Source organism: Lutra lutra, chromosome 3, assembly GCF_902655055.1.
Source record: "Lutra lutra chromosome 3, mLutLut1.2, whole genome shotgun sequence".
In the NCBI taxonomy this organism is placed as follows: domain Eukaryota; kingdom Metazoa; phylum Chordata; class Mammalia; order Carnivora; family Mustelidae; genus Lutra; species Lutra lutra.
Genome location: NC_062280.1, coordinates 20,888,095 through 20,908,777, shown reverse-complemented (window position 1 = coordinate 20,908,777; position 20,683 = coordinate 20,888,095). Strand labels below are relative to the sequence as shown.

The 20,683-nt window shown below is 37.4% G+C and overlaps 1 protein-coding gene across 7 annotated transcripts in view; it reads right to left on the bottom strand.

Annotated features, from left to right (window-relative positions):
• UNC80 (unc-80 homolog, NALCN channel complex subunit) overlaps window positions 1-20,683 on the bottom strand; it is a 239,001-nt gene that overhangs the window by 197,350 nt on the left and 20,968 nt on the right. For all 7 annotated transcript variants that reach the window (XM_047721936.1, XM_047721937.1, XM_047721938.1 and 4 more), the window contains exon 7: window positions 16,870-17,009. In XM_047721936.1, the coding sequence (XP_047577892.1) occupies window positions 16,870-17,009 (140 nt within the window). The remainder of the gene's footprint in view (window positions 1-16,869; window positions 17,010-20,683) is intronic.

Here is a 20,683-nt window from a genome sequence, read left to right as displayed (position 1 = left end):
CCTTCTGAAGTTAGAACTCTCTCACAAGAGGAAAGTTGGTAAGAACTCAAATACATGGAGGCTAAAGAGCATCCTACTAATGAATGAATGGCATGTATTGAATGGAGCATTGGGTGTGGTGCATAAACAATGAATTTTGGAACACTGAAAAAAAATTAATTTAAAGAAAAAAGAATGAATGGATCAACAGGGAAATTAAAGAAGAATATAAAAAATTCATGGACACAAATGAAAATGAAAACATAACTTTCAAAATCTTTGGGACACAGCAAAGGTGGTTCTGAGAGGAAAGTATATAGCAATACAAGCCTCTCTCAAGGAACAAAAAAGGTCTCAAGTATACAAGCTAACCCTACACCTAAAGGAGCTGGAGAAAGAATAGCAAATAAAGCCTAAACCCAGCAGAAGAAAAATCATAAAGATTGGAGTAGAAATCAATGAAATAGAAACCAAAAGAACAGTAGAACAAATCAATGAAACTAGGAGCTGGTTCTTTGAAAGAATTAATACGATTGATAAACCCCTGACCAGACTTACCAAAAAGAAAAGAGAAAGGACCCAAATTAATAAAATCATGAATGAAAGAGGAGAGATCACAACCAACAACAAAGAAATATAAACAATGATAAGAATATATTATGAGCAACTATATGCCAGCAAATTTGACAATCTGGAAGATATGGATGCATTCCTAGAGACACAGAAACTACCAAAACTGAACCAGGTAGAAATAGAAAACCTGAACAGACCCATAACCAGTAAGGAGATTGAAGCAGTCATCAAAATCTCCCAACAAACAAGACCCCAGGGCCAGACGGCTTCCCAGGGGAATTCTACCAAACATTTAAAGAAGAATTAATACCTATTCTCCTGAAACAATTTCCGAAAAAATAGAAACGGAAGGAAAACTTCTAAATTTATTTTATGAGGCCAACATTACTTTGATCCCAAAACCAGATAAAGACCCCATCAAAAAGGAGGATTACAGACCAATGCCTTTGATGAACACAGATGTGAAAATTCTCATCAAATACTAGCCAATAGGATCCAATAGCACACTAAAAGGATTATTCACCATGACCAAGTGGGATTTATTCCTGGGCTACAATGTTGGTTCAACATCCGTACATGAATCAATGTGATACAATACATTAATAAAAGAAAAAACAAGAACGATATGATACTCTCCATAGATGCTGAAAAAGCATTTGACAAAGTACAGCATCCTTTCTTGATCAAAACTCTTCAAAGTGTAGGGATAGAGGGTATATACCTCAATATCTTCAAAGCCATCTATGAAAAACCCACAGTGAATTAATTCTCAATGGGCAAAAACTGCGAGCTTTCCCCTAAGGTCAGGAACATGGCAGCAATGTCAGTTACCACTGCTATTCAACATAGTACTAGAAGTCCTAACCTCAGCAATCAGACAACAAAAAGAAATAAAAAGCTTCTGAATCAAGAAAGAAGAAGTCAAACTCTCAGTCTTTGCAGATGATATGATACTTTATGTAGAAAACCCAAAAGACTCCACTCCAAAACTGCTAGAACTCATACAGCAATTCAGTAAAGTGACAGGATATAAAAATCAATGCTCAGAAATCAGTTGCATTTCTATATACCCACAGCAAAACAGAAGAAAGAGAAAATAAGGAGTCGATCCCATTTATAATTGCACCCAAACCCATAAGATACCTAGTGGTAAACCTAACCAAAGAGTCAAAGAATCTGTACTCAGGAAACTATAAAGTACTCATGCAAGAAATTGAGGAAGACACCTAGAAATGAAAGAACGCTCCATGCTCATGGATTGGAAGGACAAATATTATGAAAATGTCTATGCTACCTAAAGCCATCTACACATTTAATGCAATCCCAATCAAAATATCATCCATTTTTCCCCAAAGAAATGGAACAAATAATCCTAAAATTTATATGGAACTAGAAAAGGCCCCAAATAGCCAGAGGAATGTTGAAGAAGAAAGCCAAAGTTGGTGGCGTCACAATTCCAGACTTCAAGCTCTATTACAAAGCTGTTGATATTACATATCATCAAGACAGCATGGTACTGGCACAAAAACAGACACAGAGATCAGTGGAACAGAATAGAGAGCCCAGAAATGGACCCTCAACTCTATGGTCAACTCATCTTCGACAAAGCAGGAAAGAATGTCCAATGGAAAAAAGACACTCTCTTCAACAAATGGTGTTGGGATAATTGGACAGCCACATGCAGAAGAATGAAACTGGACCATTTCCTTACACCACACACAAAAAATAGACTCAAAATGGAGGAAGGACCTCAATGTGAGACAGGAATCCTTTGAAATCCTTGAGGAGAACACAGGTAGCAACCTCTTCGACCTCACCTGCAGCTACTTCTCAGTAGACACATCGCCAAAGGCAAGGGAAGCAAGGGCAAAAATGAACTATTGGGACTTCATCAAGATCAAAAGCTTTTGCACAGCAAAGGAAACAGTCAACAAAACCAAAAGACAGTTGACAGAATGGGAGAAGATATTGGCAAATGACATATCAGATAAAGGGCTAGTGTCCAAAATCTATAAAGAACTTAGCAGACTCAACACCCAAAGAACAAATAATCCAATCAAGAAATGGGCAGAGGACATGAACAGACATTTCTGCAAAGAAGACATCCAGATGGCCAACAGACATGAAAAAGTGCTCCACATGACTCGGCATCAGGGAAATACAAATCAAAACCAGAATGAGATACCACCTCGCGCCAGTCAGAACGGCTAAAATTAACAAGTCGGGAAACGACAGATGTTGGAGAGGATGCGGAGAAAGGGGAACCCTCCTACACTGTTGGTGGGAATGCAAGCTGGTGCAGGCACTCTGGAAAATGGCACGGAGGTTCCTCAGAAAGTTGGAAATAGAGCTTCCCTATGACCCAGCAATCACACGACTGGGTTTTTATCCTAAAGATACAAAAGTAGTGATCTGAAGGGGCACATGCACCTAAATGTTTATAGCAGCAACGTCCACAATAGCCAAACTATGGAAAGGACTTAGATGTCCATCAACAGATGAATGGATAAAGAGGATGTGGTATATATAATAGAATACTGTGCAGCCATCAAAAAATGAAATCTTGCCCTTTGCAACAATGTGGATGATACTAGAGGGTATTATGCTGAGCTAAAAAAATCAATCAGACAAAAACAACTATCATATGATGTCTCTGATATGAGGTATTTGAGAGGGAGAGTGGGGGGTTTGGGTAGTAGGGAAGGAAAAAATGAAACAAGATGGGATCGGGAGGGAGACAAATCATAAGAGACTGTTAATCTCACAAAACAAACTGAGGGTTGCTGGGGAGCAGGGGCTTAAAGATAGAGTGGTTGTGTTATGGGCATTGGGGAGGGTATGTGCTATGGTGAGTGCTGTGAAATGTGTAAGCCTGAGGATTCACAGACCTGTACCCATGGGGCAAATAATACATTATATGTTAATAAAAATACTTTTTAAAAAAGATTTATTATTTTTGCTGATAAAGAATGATCATAAATCAGGAAAGAAAAGACAAACAGCTCAAATGTACAAGGGTATGGAAAGAAATTTCACTGAGAAGAAAACCTAAAGAGAGACAGAATAGAGAGAGATACTCAACTCTCGTAATAGTCGGGGAAATGTGGGCTTAAGTCACAATCGCAATCATCAGATTTGTGAGACTATAAATGCCTGAAGATAGGAAGTATTCATGAGGGTGTGACTAACCAGAGGAAAATAAAATAAAAAAAAAAGAGCGGCGCCTGGGTGGCTCGGTGGGTTAAGCCTCATCACTGCTGGTAAAGTCAGAGTACAATTAGGTGATAAGTAGTAAATTTTCAACTGTCCTCATCATATGATCCAGAAATTCCATTACTGAGGGAAAGTATCTTAGGGAAACTCCAGCCCATGTACACAAGAGGACATATACAAGGGTGTTCATGGCATTGATTTTGTTAGAGTAAAAAACTAGAGAACATCCTGAAAGTCAGCCAAAGGAGAAGTGACAAATAAATGTTTGCACATATTTGCCAAATATTATTTATGTATTATATGATGTGACAGGCTAGGGTGCTTATGTTCTGTTTACCAATGTGATTGTTGTATTAACTTGTGAAAAGATATAAAACTGAACACTTACGTGTTGTATACTTTTCTGCGTTTCTTTTTTTTTTTTTAAGATTTTATTTATTTATTTGACAGACAGAGATCACAAATAGGCAGAGAGGCAGGCAGAGAGAGAGGGGGAAGCAGGCTCCCTGCGGAGCAGAGAGCCCGATGCAGGGCTCGATCCCAGGTCCCTGGGATCATGACCTGAGCTGAAGGCAGAAGCTTTAACCCACTGAGCCACTCAGGTGCCCCTTTCCTGTGTTTCTTTAAAGAATATTAGCTAAGACATTGAATTTTATTAATATGGACTAAAAATCCACTATTCACATATACATAAGTAGATCTATATAAAGTACATCTATATATATAGTATATATACCATATATAATGTATTCTATATTCTATATATCATATACAGATACACTTATATGTAACATACATTTTATATGTAACAAATACATAATACATGATTTTAATACTTGTATATATGTTAAATATGTGTGTGTGTGTGTGTGTGTTTTGCCCAGATTAGTCTCACTGTCCTCAAGATGACGTGTTATGTCTGTTCTTTCAAAGTATTTTGTCCTCTATGTTTTCATTGTATAACCATTTTAATAAAAAAGCTGAGTCTCAGAATTTTATGAGTTGCCAAGTTTTCATCAGAAGCATGTGGGCTAGATTCAAATTTCAGGTGCCCATCCCAGGCAGGAAATCTTTTACTTTGATTTGCCTTCAGTCCCCTACTTCCAGACCTCATTCCTTCTCCATCTTTCTTTACCTCCCTACACCAAAGTCTGATCTATATAGACTCTACCAACTGTTCCCCTGCCTCTGGCTCCTAACTGGATTTGGCAAAAGGAAGCTCTCACAGGAGACTGACAGCAGGAGGACAGTGGTGTCTTACTCAAGCCTCCTTGTTTTCAGAGGTTTGCCTAAGGCTGGCCCTGTAACCGGGGACTGGCCTAGGTCATCAGTAGTCACAGCTCTTTTAGTCATTCTCTCCACAGAGTACTCCACAACTGCTTCCTCCCTTTGACCCTCCAGGCCCCAGAGATGGTAGTCTTCCTGGAGTACAGGCACTGGAGTACCTGTGGTTTCCCTATATCCCATCCAAAGCTTTGTTATTAACTCCTTTTTAATCTTGTCTCAGACTGACCAGTATACCACTTGTTTCCTCCTGAGATTATAGGAGGAAACTGATTAATTATATCCCCAAGCTCAGTTTGAGGGAAAGAAATAACGTTGATTCTCATTTCTACCATTTTCTTAAGAGACTTTTGCCACTCTTCCTGCCACCTCTCACCTCCATTTCTCTTTCTTAAAAAAGCATGGACTACCCCACATCTTTCAGCCTGTCTTTATACCAGAAAAACAGGATTTCCCCCTCAATGCTACCGTCTTGGATTTCTAAAAAAAAGACAAAGTACAAGGGTTATGTGGCAACCAGCTGGGTAATTTTAGGTCCTCAAGTATTTGTGACAGTCATTGGACTTATTATAAGAGCCTGTGAAAGCTATTGTTTTCTTGGCTAGGCTGCTGTGATTATGGGAGATATTAGTAGTTCAACAGAATTCTTTTTCCTCCATTGGACTAGCCATCTTCACCCTTTACTTCCTACCCCATACCTCAGTGTCCCCAAATGTTCCAGTTTGTAAATTAGATTAGGGAGTCCCATAAATTATTTCAAATCCCAGAGCAGTGTTCCATATAATGAGATACCAGTGGACAACTTCTTTGAGAATCCCAAGCGGATAGAGAAGAGAGTTTATTAATAAAGCACATTTCCAGGTCTTACCCCAGACTCACTAAACCAGAATTGCTGGAGATAGAGACAATTCTTAAACACTCTTAATAAGATTGGAGGGCAATTGCCCTGGAGAAACATGTAATGTATGACTTTTGCACTTTTTAGGCCAACATCCAAAACAATTTCTATATGGAAACACTAACTGAATGATATATTGACAGTTTTGTCCCCAAGGGTGCCAGAGAACTAAGTTTATGTTTTTCACTACATAGAAAATGTATTTGATGAAAGTAATTTTTTTTAATTTTTTTTATTTATTTGACAGAGAGATCACAGGTAGGCAGAGAGGCAGGCAGAGAAGGGGGGAAGCAGGATCCCCGCTGAGCAGAGAGCCCGACGTGGGGCTCGATCCCAGGACCCTGAGATCATGACCCGAGCTGAAGGCAGAGGCTTAACCCACTGAGCCACCCAGGTGCCCCATTGATGAAAGTAATTATTAACTGCACAGTTGAGTCCTGTGGTCATTAACTACTTCCTGACAAATCATGTCAGTCAGAAGATGGACTGCACAACAATAAGACTCCACCAACATAAGGCTGTGATCGAATACTAAAAAGGACTCTTTAAGTTGATAAAAATTTCTTAAGTAAATTCACATTAAAACTGCTTAATTTTTAAAGATTCTCCATTTGAAACAACAGTGAAGTTGAGGAGCATTCATAGCAAATATTTATAACTCAAAATACCTTCATTTTAGGTGTTATTCAAGGACAAGTTTATTTGTCTTAAAGTGTGAGGTATCCTGGGGTGAGTAGTCAATAAAAAGCAAGAATCATCAATAAATGTTTAATTTCATTTAAGAAAGTATTATCAGACAATCAGCTTGTCATTAATCCAGTAAAACTAATCTTAATTAACAATCTAATAAATATGTGAGTCAAAAATTTATGTAACTAGAAAAAAATGGTATGGGGGCTATCATTGTGTGATCTGATAGAAATGTTCTAACTCTAATATTCTATTATTCTGTAAGTCATTTTGTAGAAAAAATGAAAAGTATGAAAACAACTTGAAAGGAAGTATACATACTAAAAAAGAATGATGTTTAAATCTTCCTGATGAGTTCATTGATGATTTTTACTTTTAAAAAATATTTTATGCCTTTAAATTTTTCTATAATTAGCATATACTTCTTTTATATGCATAAAATAAATAACACATTATGACAAATTTTTTGACTGTCAAAAAAGCTAAGAATTTTAAAATATATTTTCCATGCAACTATGGCTTCAGGAAACCAAGTTAGGGCTGGGGGATGTTAGTAGAGAACATCCAAGGCAGAAAAATACTCTGGAAATAACAATCTGTGGAGATAGAGAAATGTGGAAATCAATTTTGACCCTACACAGTATTTAACAAAGCAGAAATTAAGTCTGTGCATATGGTAATTGAAGATGAAATCTCACATTAATTTTAAAAACTAGCTACCTGCTCACTGATTGCAGAGTTCAGGGAAGAGTGATGTTCTGTTCAGTCAAGGTCAGGGCAAAAGAGATGATGAATCGTATTTGCTTGATAAAAACAGACAGCTTTTGTTTCTAAGATATTTGCATTGCTTTGTTCCTGAAGTTCTCTTCATTTCTGATTAATACATGAACTCTTCCAACAAAGACACATTAAAATTAGCATTTTCTGAAAGGTCTACCTTGTGCATCATTTCCATGGTAACCAGCTACTGCAGCTAAGCAAAGATAAGCCCTAATTCATTCTTCTAAAGTGACACTGATTCATGTCTAATTCACATATGTAGGCGTGGGTGTGCCGTGGGTGACTGTGTGTATGTATATGTCAAGAAATGCATATGTATATAGATGTTTGAGTGTGGTAATCTCAGAGAATGGAAAAAACAACATCCACCCACAAACAGCAAACCTTGAACCTTGTAGTTTGTCAAAGAAATATCATATGCAATTTTTATTTGCAAATTTCCAATGCATACTCTGGCTGAGAAAAATTATGTAAGAAATATAAGTTTCTGGATATTTTACAACCTCAACATTTCACTGTGATATTGCTTTTAATAGTTTTTGAAAGTCAGGCCAAATATAGTATTTTAGGTGGAAATTACTTACATTTAAACTTTTTAGAGTTAGTATAGAATATAATTAGTGAAGGAGGAATATGAGAATGGTCAACAACTGGTTGAAGAAAATGTATAGATACAGTCGTAATTATATCCAAAATGATAGTGACATCATCACCATTACTGTTTGTTTAAGATAGCCTCCAAAATAGACTCCAATGATCCCTGTTTCTTGGTATTCACACCTTCATGGGGTGCCTTCTCTATACCAGCATTGGTATGATTCATAGCATATAGCAGAAGTGATGGCATGTCAACTTTAGGGATTAGGTTTAAAGACATTGAAGCATTGATCTTGGTTGCTCCTTCTCTTTATGGGATACTTTGTTTTGGAGGAAACCAGCTGTCATGTCATGAGCAGCCCTATGGAGAGGCCCAGATGGTGAAGAACTGAAGCTTCTAGTCAATAGCCATCTGACTGATCTTGAAAGCAGAGTCTGATACCCAAACTTCCAGATGACAGCACCCCTGGCCAACATCTTGACAGACCCCGAACTGCAACCACTTAGCTATGCTCCTTCTGGATTCATGACCCTCAGGAACTATGTCAGATGATAAATGTCTTTTGTTTTAAGTTATTGAGCAATTTGGATAATTTGTTATATAGCAATTGATAGCTAATCAGATTTTCATACCAAGAAAACAGCCTAAATTTGGGGAATATTTTTGGAATCAGGCAGTAGGCAGAGGCTGTAAAGACTCTGAAGAGTGTTAAAAAATGAAAACAGGGGCACCCTAGTTCTGGCTCAGGTCATGATCTCAGGGTCCTGAGATTAAGCCTGCGTCAGGCTCTGTGCTCTGTGGAGTCTGCTTCAGTTTCTCTCTCCATCTCCCTCTGCCCCTCTTCCCCCCCACTCCATGCGTGCTCTGTCTCTAAAATAAAAATAGTTTTTTAAAAAAGTGTCTTGCACAAATTACTAATAGAAATCCTGAACTTTAAGAAGGCTGCTGGTAAGGGCTTAAAGGGAAGTAATCATACACACGAAGTATCTCATTTGCCCCTAGATCTGATTTTGATGATGAGATCCGGACTTTGATTTGATCCTATGATTGGATGAGATTCTGGGCAACCTTGGTGAGAGTAAGTGTATTTTACATGTGAAAGAGATAGGAATCATTGGGACCAGAGGACAAACAATGGTAGCCAGATTCTAAGACCTCTCCAATGATCCTCACCTTGGTATACTCATGCCTTTGTACAGTTTCTTCCTAAAACAAATTATGTTGGTCCGTGTGACCAACAGAATATGGCAGAAGTCGTGCTATGTTACTTCTGAAGTTATTATAAAAGACTCCCTCTCTCTCTCTCTCTCTCTCTCTCTCACACACACACACACACACACACACACCAAACACACATGCATACACACACACCCTGTTCATTTCATGTCACCGCATACACCATATTGTGAGTAGCCCCATAGAGAGGCCTCAGAATCTGAGGCATCCAGGCACAAGCCACCTGAGTGATCTTGGAAGTAGATCCTCCAGTTCAATCATGCCGTCAGATGGTGATGGTCTCAGCCAACATCTTAACTGTAACCTCCAGGAGACCCTGAGCCAAGAAAGACTGCAACCCAGCTGGTTCTGTATATATAACCCTGCAAAACTGTGAGATAACATATTTGTTGTTTTAAGTCACTCAATTTCAGAATAATATTTTATGCAGCAATGGATAACTGATACCCTGGTATAAGTTCAACTAGAATTCTTGGTAAGTCTATCAGAAATGCATAAGTATATAAAAATCACATCTCTATCTTACATTGAATAATTTCTCATTTAGCAGAAAAAAGGACAAATTAGAGGAAGGCCATGGAAGAGAAGCCAAAGAAAATATCTAGAAAGGTTTAGACCTACCTCTTCATGAGGGAGTAGAGAAGACTGTGGACCGTGTGACTGGCTAGACTGGGCTCAAATCTAGCTCTTCTTCCTGTGTGTGTCCCTGGGGAACTATTTAATCTCTTATTGCTTCAGTTCATCATCTTTAAAAGAGGAATAAAGTCTTTGCATGGCTGTTGTAAAAATTAAACTCATTCACTTATTCAGTACCCTTCCGTGAAGGTCATGTGCCAGGCACTAACAAGAGCAGGGAGTAACAGAGACTTGGGCTCCTCCCCTGTGTGTGGATTTTACCATCTAGTGGAGGACATAACTATTAGACAAATAGTCACACAACTATTTATATCATGTTTGCTACTCCTGCTATAAGAGAAATCATGGAATTATGTGGAAGTGTTAAACATCTGCCAGAGCCTCTCCAGGGAGTAAAGGAATGATATTTAAATTGAGTCATAAAAGAACAGGAATTGGTTAAATGGAAATGGATGGAAGAACGATACAGACAGATGGAATAACATACTCCAAATTTCAGATCTAAGGGAAGTTTGAAAGTCTAAAAAAGGGTTGAAGTTTAGTCACTGAGGTGTGGGTAGAAACATAATATTAGACTAGAGAACTGGACAGCAGCCAAATGATGTGGATCTTTGAGGGGTACATCAAGGATTTTGAATTTTATCTTGATAGCACTGGATAGCATTAAAAGTGTTCAGGAGTAAGAGTGTTGTGATTTGTCTTTTATTTTTACTCTATATGTTCTGTATTGGATGGTGACAAGATTTAATAAGAAGAGATTAATAAGTAGGCTACTGCAGTACTCCAGATACAGAGAGATGAGTGGCTTGAATGATGGTAAAGAGATACATGAAAGTAAGTCAAGTATTTTTATATATGCTTTTCTCAGCTTTCCTTATCTCATAAATTCAATCACCATTCATGCAGTTGCTCAAGCCAAAAATCTCAGAGTTATGCTTGATTTCTTTCTTTTTCTCACTCCCTAAATATGGTCAGATCAGCTCTATCCTGTAAATTAACCCCAATTTCGGTCTCATCTTAGCCTTTCCACCAGTATTATTCTCACTCTGACCAAGCCATATACTCTCTCACCCAGGCCATTGTGATAGTCTCCTAACTAGTCTGTGTCCCTTTTTGCCTCCCAAGTCTATTTTCTATAAACCATCCGGAATGACCTGTAAAACATACAATTTGGTTAATGTCATTCCATTGTTCCAAGAACTCCAGTGGTTTTTCATCACACCTGGGATAGAATCCAAACTTCTTAACAGCCAGAAGGCCGATTGTGCAATTGGACCCTTACAACATCTTTGACCTCTTTCCCTACATCACACTCCCTTGCTCAGCACCACTCCCTAGTCACACCAGCCTCCTTACTGAAACATGCTGAGTTTATTCCTATTTCAGAGCCTTTAGACTTGTTCCCTCTGCCTAATTGTTCTTCCCAGATCTTCCTAAGGCTGTCTCCTGCATATCATTCATGTCTCAAAGAGAAAGAACCTCCCTCCCATCCTTTTCCTTTGCTTTTGTTTCATAGTCTTAGAGTAGTTTACAAATAGTTTTACTAACTTACTGTTATCTAACTACCTTTTGAGGAAATGAGCTCTTTAAGGACAAAAACTTTGACACTGCTACAACCTATGTCTAACATGTGCTTAAATGACATGAATCAGAAGAACAAATATTATTAAAATATCCATGCTACCCAAAACAATCTACAAATTTAATGCAACCTCTATCAAAATAACAACACTCTTTTTCACAGAACTAGTGAAATAATCCTAAAATTTGCGTGGAACCACAAAAGACCCAAATAGCCAAAACTTTCATGAAAAAGAACAAACCTGGAGGTATCACAGTCCCAGATTTCAAGATATTCTTCAAAGTTACAGTAAACAAAGCAGTATGGCACTTGCACAAAAATAGGCTAATAGATCAATGGAACAAAATAGCTCAGAAATAAACCCATGCTTACATGGTCAGTTAATCTATGACAAAAGAGTCACAAATATACAATGGGGAAAAGACAGTGTCTTTAACAAATGATGCTGGGAAAACTGTAGAGCTACATGCAAAAGAATGGAAGTGGGCCACTTTATCGCACCATACAAAAAAATAAACTCAAAATGGCTTAAGAACCTAAATGTGAGGCCTAAAACAATAAAACTCCTAGGACAAAACACAGGCAGTAATTTCTTTGACACTGGCCATCAGAACATTTTTCTAGATATGTCTCCTAAAGCAAGGGAAACAAAAGCAAAATTAAATGTTTGGGACTATACCAAAATAAAAGGCTTTTGTACAGAGAAGGAAACCATCAACAACTAAAAGTCAACCTGCTGAATGGGAGAAGATATTTGCAACTGATATAGTCAACAAGGGGTTAATATCTAAAACATATCAAGAAGTTATAGCACTCAATAACAAAAAAACCCTAATCCAATTAAAAATGGGCAGAGGATCTGCATAGACATTTTTCCAAAAGCAACATACAGATGGCCAGCAAGCACATGAAAAGATACCCAACATCACTCACCATCTGGGAAGTGCAAATTAAAACCACAATGAGATATCACTTTATAGTTGTCTGAATGGCTAAAATAAAAAAGAAATAACAAGTGTTGATAAGGATGGGGAGGAGAAAAGAACCCTCATGCTCTGTTGGTAGGAAGGAATGTAAATTGGTATAGCCACTGGGGAAAACAGTACAAAGACTCCTGAAAAAATTAAAAATAGAATTACCATAATTTCATGTCAGGTATTTACACACAAAAAATGAAAACACTAATTAGAAAAGATATATGCACCCTTATGTTATTGCAGAATTATTTATAATAGCCAAGATATAGAAGTGACCCAACCATCCATCCATAGAATGATGAATGGATAAAGAAGACATGGCATATATATATATATATATATATATATATATATATATACACACATATATACATACATATATGTGTGTGTGTGTACACAAACACACACACACACACATTCATTCCACACAGTGGAATATTACTCAGCCATGAAGAATAATGAAATCTGGTATTTGCAACAATATGTGCGGAGCTAGAGGGTATAAGGTATAATGTTAAGTGAAGGAAGTCCATTGGAGAAAGACAAATACCATAGATGTTTTCACTCATATTTGGAGTTTAAGAAACAAAACAAATGAACAAAGAAAAAAGAGACAAAAAAACCCAGACTCTTAAATAGCGATAACTGGTAGTTGCCTCGGGGGAGGTGGGTGGGGAGATGGACTAAATAGGTGAAGGAGAGTAAGAATACATTTATCTTGGACAGTAAGAAATATATATAGAATTGTTGAATCATTATATACCTAAAACTAATAAAACTAATAAAACACTATATGTTAATTATACTTCAATAAAAATTTTTTAAAGATTTTCATTTATTTGAGAGAATGAATGAGAGAGAGAGATAACATAAGCAGGGGGGAGGGGCAGAGGAGGAAGAAGAAGCAGACTCCCTGTTGAGCAGGGAGCCCAACACGGGGCTTGATTCCAGGACCCCAAGATCATGACCTGAGCTGGAAGAAGATGCTTAACCGAGTGAGCCACACAGGTGCCCCAGTAAAAAAAAAAAAAATTCAAAGACAAAAATAAATGCACAGACATTTAGACAACATTATAAATGTAAAGACACTAGTTTTGTTTTAGCATATAAAAGATATCCAAAGAAAGGTAGTTCCAATTGTTTAGTCTGTATCCAAAGAAAATACCTTTTCCCCGAATCTGATTTAATTATGCCCTTGATGAATTTGTTAGTGAGTTACTATTGTCATCAAGTAAAATGGAAGCCTTGGTGTGTGTATGTGTGTGGGGGGATCCTTTACCATACTACTTTTGAATAAATAGAAGGTTAATATGGGAAGAGTCTGTACGAATTCTAAAGGACAGTGGTAAACAGACTTAAAGGAACCATCCTTGATTCCCATTTGATAGTAGTCACATGCCCAATAATCCTCTTCTCCTGAGTACAGGCAAGACCTGTGTCTGTCTTTCTTTCCTTCCTTCCTTCTTTTTCTTTTCTTTAGATTTTTACTTATTTATTTGAAAGAGAAAGATAGCAAAAGAGAGCATGAACAGGGAGGAGAGGGAGAAGCAGGCTCCCTGCAAGCAGGAAGCCTGATGCAGGGCTCAATCCCAGGACCCCAAGATCATGACCTGAGCTGGAGGCAGATGCTTAACCAACTGAGCCACCCAGTTGCCCCAGGACCTGTGTCTTTCTTATAACCAACAAATACCGTAAAGGTGATTAGATGTCATTCCCATGATCATATTATATTGTAAAGTCTCTGTATTAGTAGACTGGAATTAGAATTTCTCTGCTGTGCTGTAAAGGTAACTATAGAGAGAGCGGCATGGCAATGAATTGTAGGCAGCACCTAGAATTTGTGAGCAGCTCTCAGATAAGACTCAACAAGAAAACAAAAACCTCAGTCTTCTGCCAACAACCCGAGGGTGCTTATATGTCCCCAGTCAAGCCTGTGATGAGACTGCATCCCATCCTGACATCTGGATTTTAACCTGGTCATATCTTAAGGCAGAGAGCCCAGCTAAATTGTGCTTATACTTCTGACACACAGAAAGAGTGAAATAATAAATGTGTGTTGTTTTAAGCCTATACATTGTAATTTGTTACACATCAGTAGAAAACTAATATAAAAACCATAGACAGAAAATATGGAAAAGCAAAATTTGGCCAAATATAAGGACACACAACTGATAAATTGTTGAACACTACATCTGAAACTAATGATGTACTATGTGTTGACTAATTAAATTTAAATTAAAAAATATTTAAGGAAGACATGATCTTAAATAGAGCTGTCTAAAAATGAAATGAACTTCATCCAAGAATACTAAATTCTTCATTGCTGGAAGGGTTTAAGTGGTGCAAATGTTGTAGTGTATCAGATTGAATTGGTGATCTTCACAGGGCTCTTTCTACATTAAAAATGACATGGTTTTAAGTACTCAGTATCACCAATGACCTAGGACAGTAAGTCCTATAGATAAATACAAACAATGTCTGCTTACACAACTAACGTTGCTGTCAACATTCGTATTCTCAGTCAGCAGAAGATCATTTAACTGGGCCATTTGCTTTTAAAGTCCAAAATAAAGATACAAAGAAAAAAACTCTTTGCATATTATTTTTTTTTAAAGCGCAACATAGTAGTATTTGGGTTAAAAAGCAATTATATTCATAAAACTTCATGCTTTCAACAATTCTAAGAAATGATTAAAAAAAAAAAAACCACTATACCCACATAGCCTGGTTCTGGTGCCAGAAGGAGGTAGATAATTTTAAAAATTACCAAATGAAAATGTAAGATAACACTGAGAGAAAATATCTGTGGATCTATCTCTGGATAAAGGACTTGTATCCAGAATATATTAAAAAGAAATTTCTACAACTCAATCATAAGGACACGAACAACCCAGTTAACACTTGGGCAAAATATTTGAATAGACATTTCTCCACAGAAGCTATTAAAATAGCTAATAAGCACCTGAAAATGTACTTAACATCATTAGTCACTAGGGAAAAGATGAACTAAAACCACAATCAGCTCTCACTTTACACCTACAAGGATGGCTACAGTAAAAACGACAGGAACAATTGCTGACAAGGAGAGAGAGAAACAATGAGCCGTTGTGCATTTCTGATGGGAATGTGAAGTGGTACAGCCATTTTGGAAAAATAGTTTGGCAGTTTCTTAAAAAATTAAGCATAGATTTACCATACAACCCAGCAATTTTGCTGCTACAGATCTACTTAGGATACAAGAACTGGAAACATAGGCCTGCCCAAAAACCTGTATGAAAATGCTCATAACAGCATTATTCATGATAGATGAAAAATCAAAACAACCCAAGTATTCATCTACCAATAAATGCAGAACTCCAATGTGATATACCCACACAACAGAATACTCTTTAGCAATAAAAAGGAAGGAAGTACTTACACATGCTGTCATGTGGATGGACCTCTACAGCATTATGCTAAGTGAGAGAAGCCAGATGGAAGACCATATATGGTACATGGCCGTTTCTTTGAAAATCCCATAAATTCAAATATATAGACAGAAAATATATTAAGTGATCATCTGGAGCAGGGTGTGGGAATGGGCGAGACTGAAATGGGCACAAGGGATATTTTTGCATGACAGGAATGTTCTGAAATTGGACTTTGGTGATGGTTGCATGAGTCTATAAATTTGCTAAGAGTCACTGAATTGTTAACTTTAAATAGGTAAATTTTATGGTATGTAAATTATACCTTAATAAAACCATTTTTAAGAAATGCCTCCTTCTAAAATACTATCTACTAGATATTAACCTTATTTGAAAGTAGGGATACACAAATGGTCTCAGGGACTCCTGCCCACGAAGTGTAGGATCTAGTTGGGTTCAAAAGCAAATCTCATGAATTCAGGCTTCCATCATTTTGGTGGGGAACAGGAAGAAGACAATTGATGTTTGTCCCAAGGGAAAGTATTTGGAAGCAAGTTTACCACATACATAAGTTAACGAGGGCAGTGTTGTAATGTTTGCAAAGAACAACATTTTCAATTCCCATGGGTACTTTAAAACCACCCATTTTAACATGAGGATCACTGATATAAAGTATCCTTACACAACAGATGAGCAGATCTTTTCACATCCCTGCAGTGTGATATTTGATAGCATAATTTGACTTCTGCATTTAAATTTTTAAAATACCATCTAATTCAGACACATTATTATCAGATAGGTCTTTCCACTTCCACCCAAGTTTGTTTAAATGAGAGCCATTCATAGCACATTTCTGGAATTATTAATCAAATTAAACCATGACCAAGGATATGTACACACAAATCATGCACTGACACATTCTAAGGAACAGAGGCTATGTAAGTAACTAAAAACACATATTTAACTTTTGGTAAATAAGGAAAAACATTTTTGTCCCTAACATTGCAATTATGTACCTGGAATGAGATGGGCCTCTTTCCTGGGAAGTCTGGGAGGACAGACTTCCATCGAAGGAGTTTCCTCGGTGGCAGCCTGAAATGGTGGCCTTGGGTGACATGGGATCTGACTGGAAAGTTTCACAGACCACCTGGAGTCCCTTTTGGAGGTGGAGATAACAAATTAGTTCTTCTTTCTTTCTTTTTTTTTCCTTCAGGTATATCTTCTATAATTAACTACCATATTACATACATTGTTTTTTAAAATTGAACATTTTTCTTTATAGCATAGCTAACCACAAGGTCAGAGACCAAATGATTTTGTGTTCATCTAAGAGCAAATGGAAAAAGACTTCTAGAGAGCCATGTATGTTATTTTAAGCATTCAGCTGAGTACTTTCATAAATTATATTTCATTTTGCCCCTGATTCTTTTCTTTTTCATCTCCAGATACCCAGGATCTATAGAAAAGTTACAAACTACCAACTCATCAAAGATATGCCAATACTGAGATGAGCTGAGTAAGGCCTGAGCTGGAAACCAGGTTAGTAAGAGCTGATCGAACTAAAGCCAGAAAATGAGAATCGAAGCACAAGGTTCAGGTTTTTCTGTCACTCATTAAAGGAGAATGGGATACATTTTTTCAGTTGAAGACGATGACCTTTATTCTGATTTGTTAAGCACAAATGCAGCCATTCTCTTAAAGAGTAGCTTATTTTAATGACATTTAGCTAATATATATAACTCTGCTCAGGTAAGAGGGCATTGTCTTTCGATGGGTATTACAGATAAAATTCTTCATTATGTACAAAGACCCTCAAAAAATTATCATAGAATTTAAGTCCTCATAATTTCTATTTTCTTATGTAAAATAAGAAAGCACTGTCCAACCATGATGCATAGAGAGACAAATACAGCTAGAAAGTTCATAAATAAGTCCTCTGAACTAGATCAGAGAATCCCCTAGTATGAGCATACTATGTGTGCTTCATGTTAGGTAATTTGGGCGATAAATAATAGATGAATCTGAACCTTGAAATCAAGAACCTACAGTTAAGTTTTAAGATGAATATAGATTAGAATAGCACTCTCAATAGAAATATAATACAAGCCACAAACATGAGACACATATCTAGTTTTAAAAATAGTAGAAATCTGTGAAATTTTACATTATATTCTGTTTAACCCCAAATTATCATCTAAACATATAATCAATATAAGCATTATCATTAAGATATACATTCTTTTTTCATATTAAGTAGTCAAAATATGGTATGTATTTGATACTTACAACACATCTCAATTCAAACTAGCCTTGTTTCAAGTGTTCAATGACTACAATGGGCCTCGTGGCTACCATATTGGGTAGTGCAGATTTAGAGTAATTAGACAGGAGTTCATGGGGGAGTTGAGATATTAATTGGCGTTTAGAAGAAAGATAAAATTTAGACAGGCACCAAGGAGGAAAGATAGCAATCCACATAAAGGAGACAGTCTGAGCAAAACCCAGAGGCTAAAGTACATGCTCAATGTATTAGAAGCAGTGATTAACTAACTGAAAGGGTAAACAAGATCACTTAAGAAAAATGATGCCAGATGGTAGAAGGTACAGAGAAACAGGGAGAAGAGATTGGTCTGGAGGTGACAGTATAAGAAATCCACTATAGGTTCCTAGGGAGAAAGGGATATAGGGAAAAGATGGCAACCTTGCCTATAATAAGCCTTTGTGGAATGATGAGTTAATAAATAAATGAGGCATTAGGAAGATTAGTCAGGCATTTAAAAAATTTTTTTAAATTATTTTTATAAACATATAATGTATTATTTGCCCCACGGGTATAGGTCTGTGAATCCTCAGGCTTACACATTTCACAGCACTCTCCATAGCACATACCCTCCCCAATGTCCATAACACAACCACTCTCTCCATATCCCTTCCCCAGCAACCCTCAGTTTGTTTTGTGAGATTAACAGTCTCTTATGGTTTGTCTCCCTCCCGATCCCATCTTGTTTCATTTTTTCCTTCCCTACTACCCAAACCCCCCACTCTCCCTCTCAAATACCTCATATCAGAGACATCATATGATAGTTGTTTTTGTCTGATTGATTTTTTTAGCTCAGCATAATACCCTCTAGTATCATCCACGTTGTTGCAAAGGGCAAGATTTCATTTTTTGATGGCTGCACAGTATTCCATTATATATACCACATCCTCTTTATCCATTCATCTGTTGATGGACATCTAAGTCCTTTCCATAGTTTGGCTATTGTGGACGTTGCTGCTATAAACATTCAGGTGCATGTGCCCCTTCAGATCACTACTTTTGTATCTTTAGGATAAAAACCCAGTCGTGTGATTGCTGGGTCATAGGGAAGCTCTATTTCCAACTTTCTGAGGAACCTCCGTGCCATTTTCCAGAGTGCCTGCACCAGCTTGCATTCCCACCAACAGTGTAGGAGGGTTCCCCTTTCTCCGCATCCTCTCCAATATCTGTCGTTTCCCGACTTGTTAATTTTAGCCGTTCTGACTGGCGCGAGGTGGTATCTCATTCTGGTTTTGATTTGTATTTCCCTGATGCCGAGTCATGTGGAGCACTTTTTCATGTCTGTTGGCCATCTGGATGTCTTCTTTGCAGAAATGTCTGTTCATGTCCTCTGCCCATTTCTTGATTGGATTATTTGTTCTTTGGGTGTTGAGTCTGCTAAGTTCTTTATAGATTTTGGACACTAGCCCTTTATCTGATATGCCATTTGCCAATATCTTCTCCCATTCTGTCAACTGTCTTTTGGTTTTGTTGACTGTTTCCTTTGCTGTGCAAAAGCTTTTGATCTTGATGAAGTCCCAATAGTTCATTTTTGCCCTTGCTTCCCTTGCCTTTGGCGATGTGTCTACTGAGAAGTAGCTGCAGGTGAGGTCGAAGAGGTTGCTACCTGTGTTCTCCTCAAGGATTTCAAAGGATTCCTGTCTCACATTGAGGTCCTTCCTCCATTTTGAGTCTATTTTTTGTGTGTGGTGTAAGGAAATGGTCCAGTTTCATTCTTCTGCATGTGGCTGTCCAATTATCCCAACACCATTTGTTGAAGAGAGTGTCTTTTTTCCATTGGACATTCTTTCCTGCTTTGTCGAAGATGAGTTGACCATAGAGTTGAGGGTCCATTTCTGGGCTCTCTATTCTGTTCCACTGATCTCTGTGTCTGTTTTTGTGCCAGTACCATGCTGTCTTGATGATATGTAATATCAACAGCTTTGTAATAGAGCTTGAAGTCTGGAATTGTGACGCCACCAACTTTGGCTTTCTTCTTCAACATTCCTCTGGCTATTTGGGGCCTTTTCTAGTTCCATATAAATTTTAGGATTATTTGTTCCATTTCTTTGGGGAAAAATGGATGATATTTTGATTGGGATTGCATTAAATGTGTAGATGGCTTTAGGTAGCATAGACATTTTCATAATATTTGTCCTTCCAATCCATGAGCATGGAGCGTTCTTTCATTTCTAGGTGTCTTCCTCAATTTCTTGCATGAGTACTTTATAGTTTCCTGAGTACAGATTCTTTGACTCTTTGGTTAGGTTTACCACTAGGTATCTTATGGTTTTGGGTGCAATTATAAATGGGATCGACTCCTTATTTTCTCTTTCTTCTGTTTTGCTGTGGGTATATAGAAATGCAACTGATTTCTGAGCATTGATTTTTATATCCTGTCACTTTACTGAATTGCTGTATGAGTTCTAGCAGTTTTGGAGTGGAGTCTTTTGGGTTTTCTACATAAAGTATCATATCATCTGCAAAGACTGAGAGTTTGACTTCTTCTTTCTTGATTCAGAAGCTTTTTA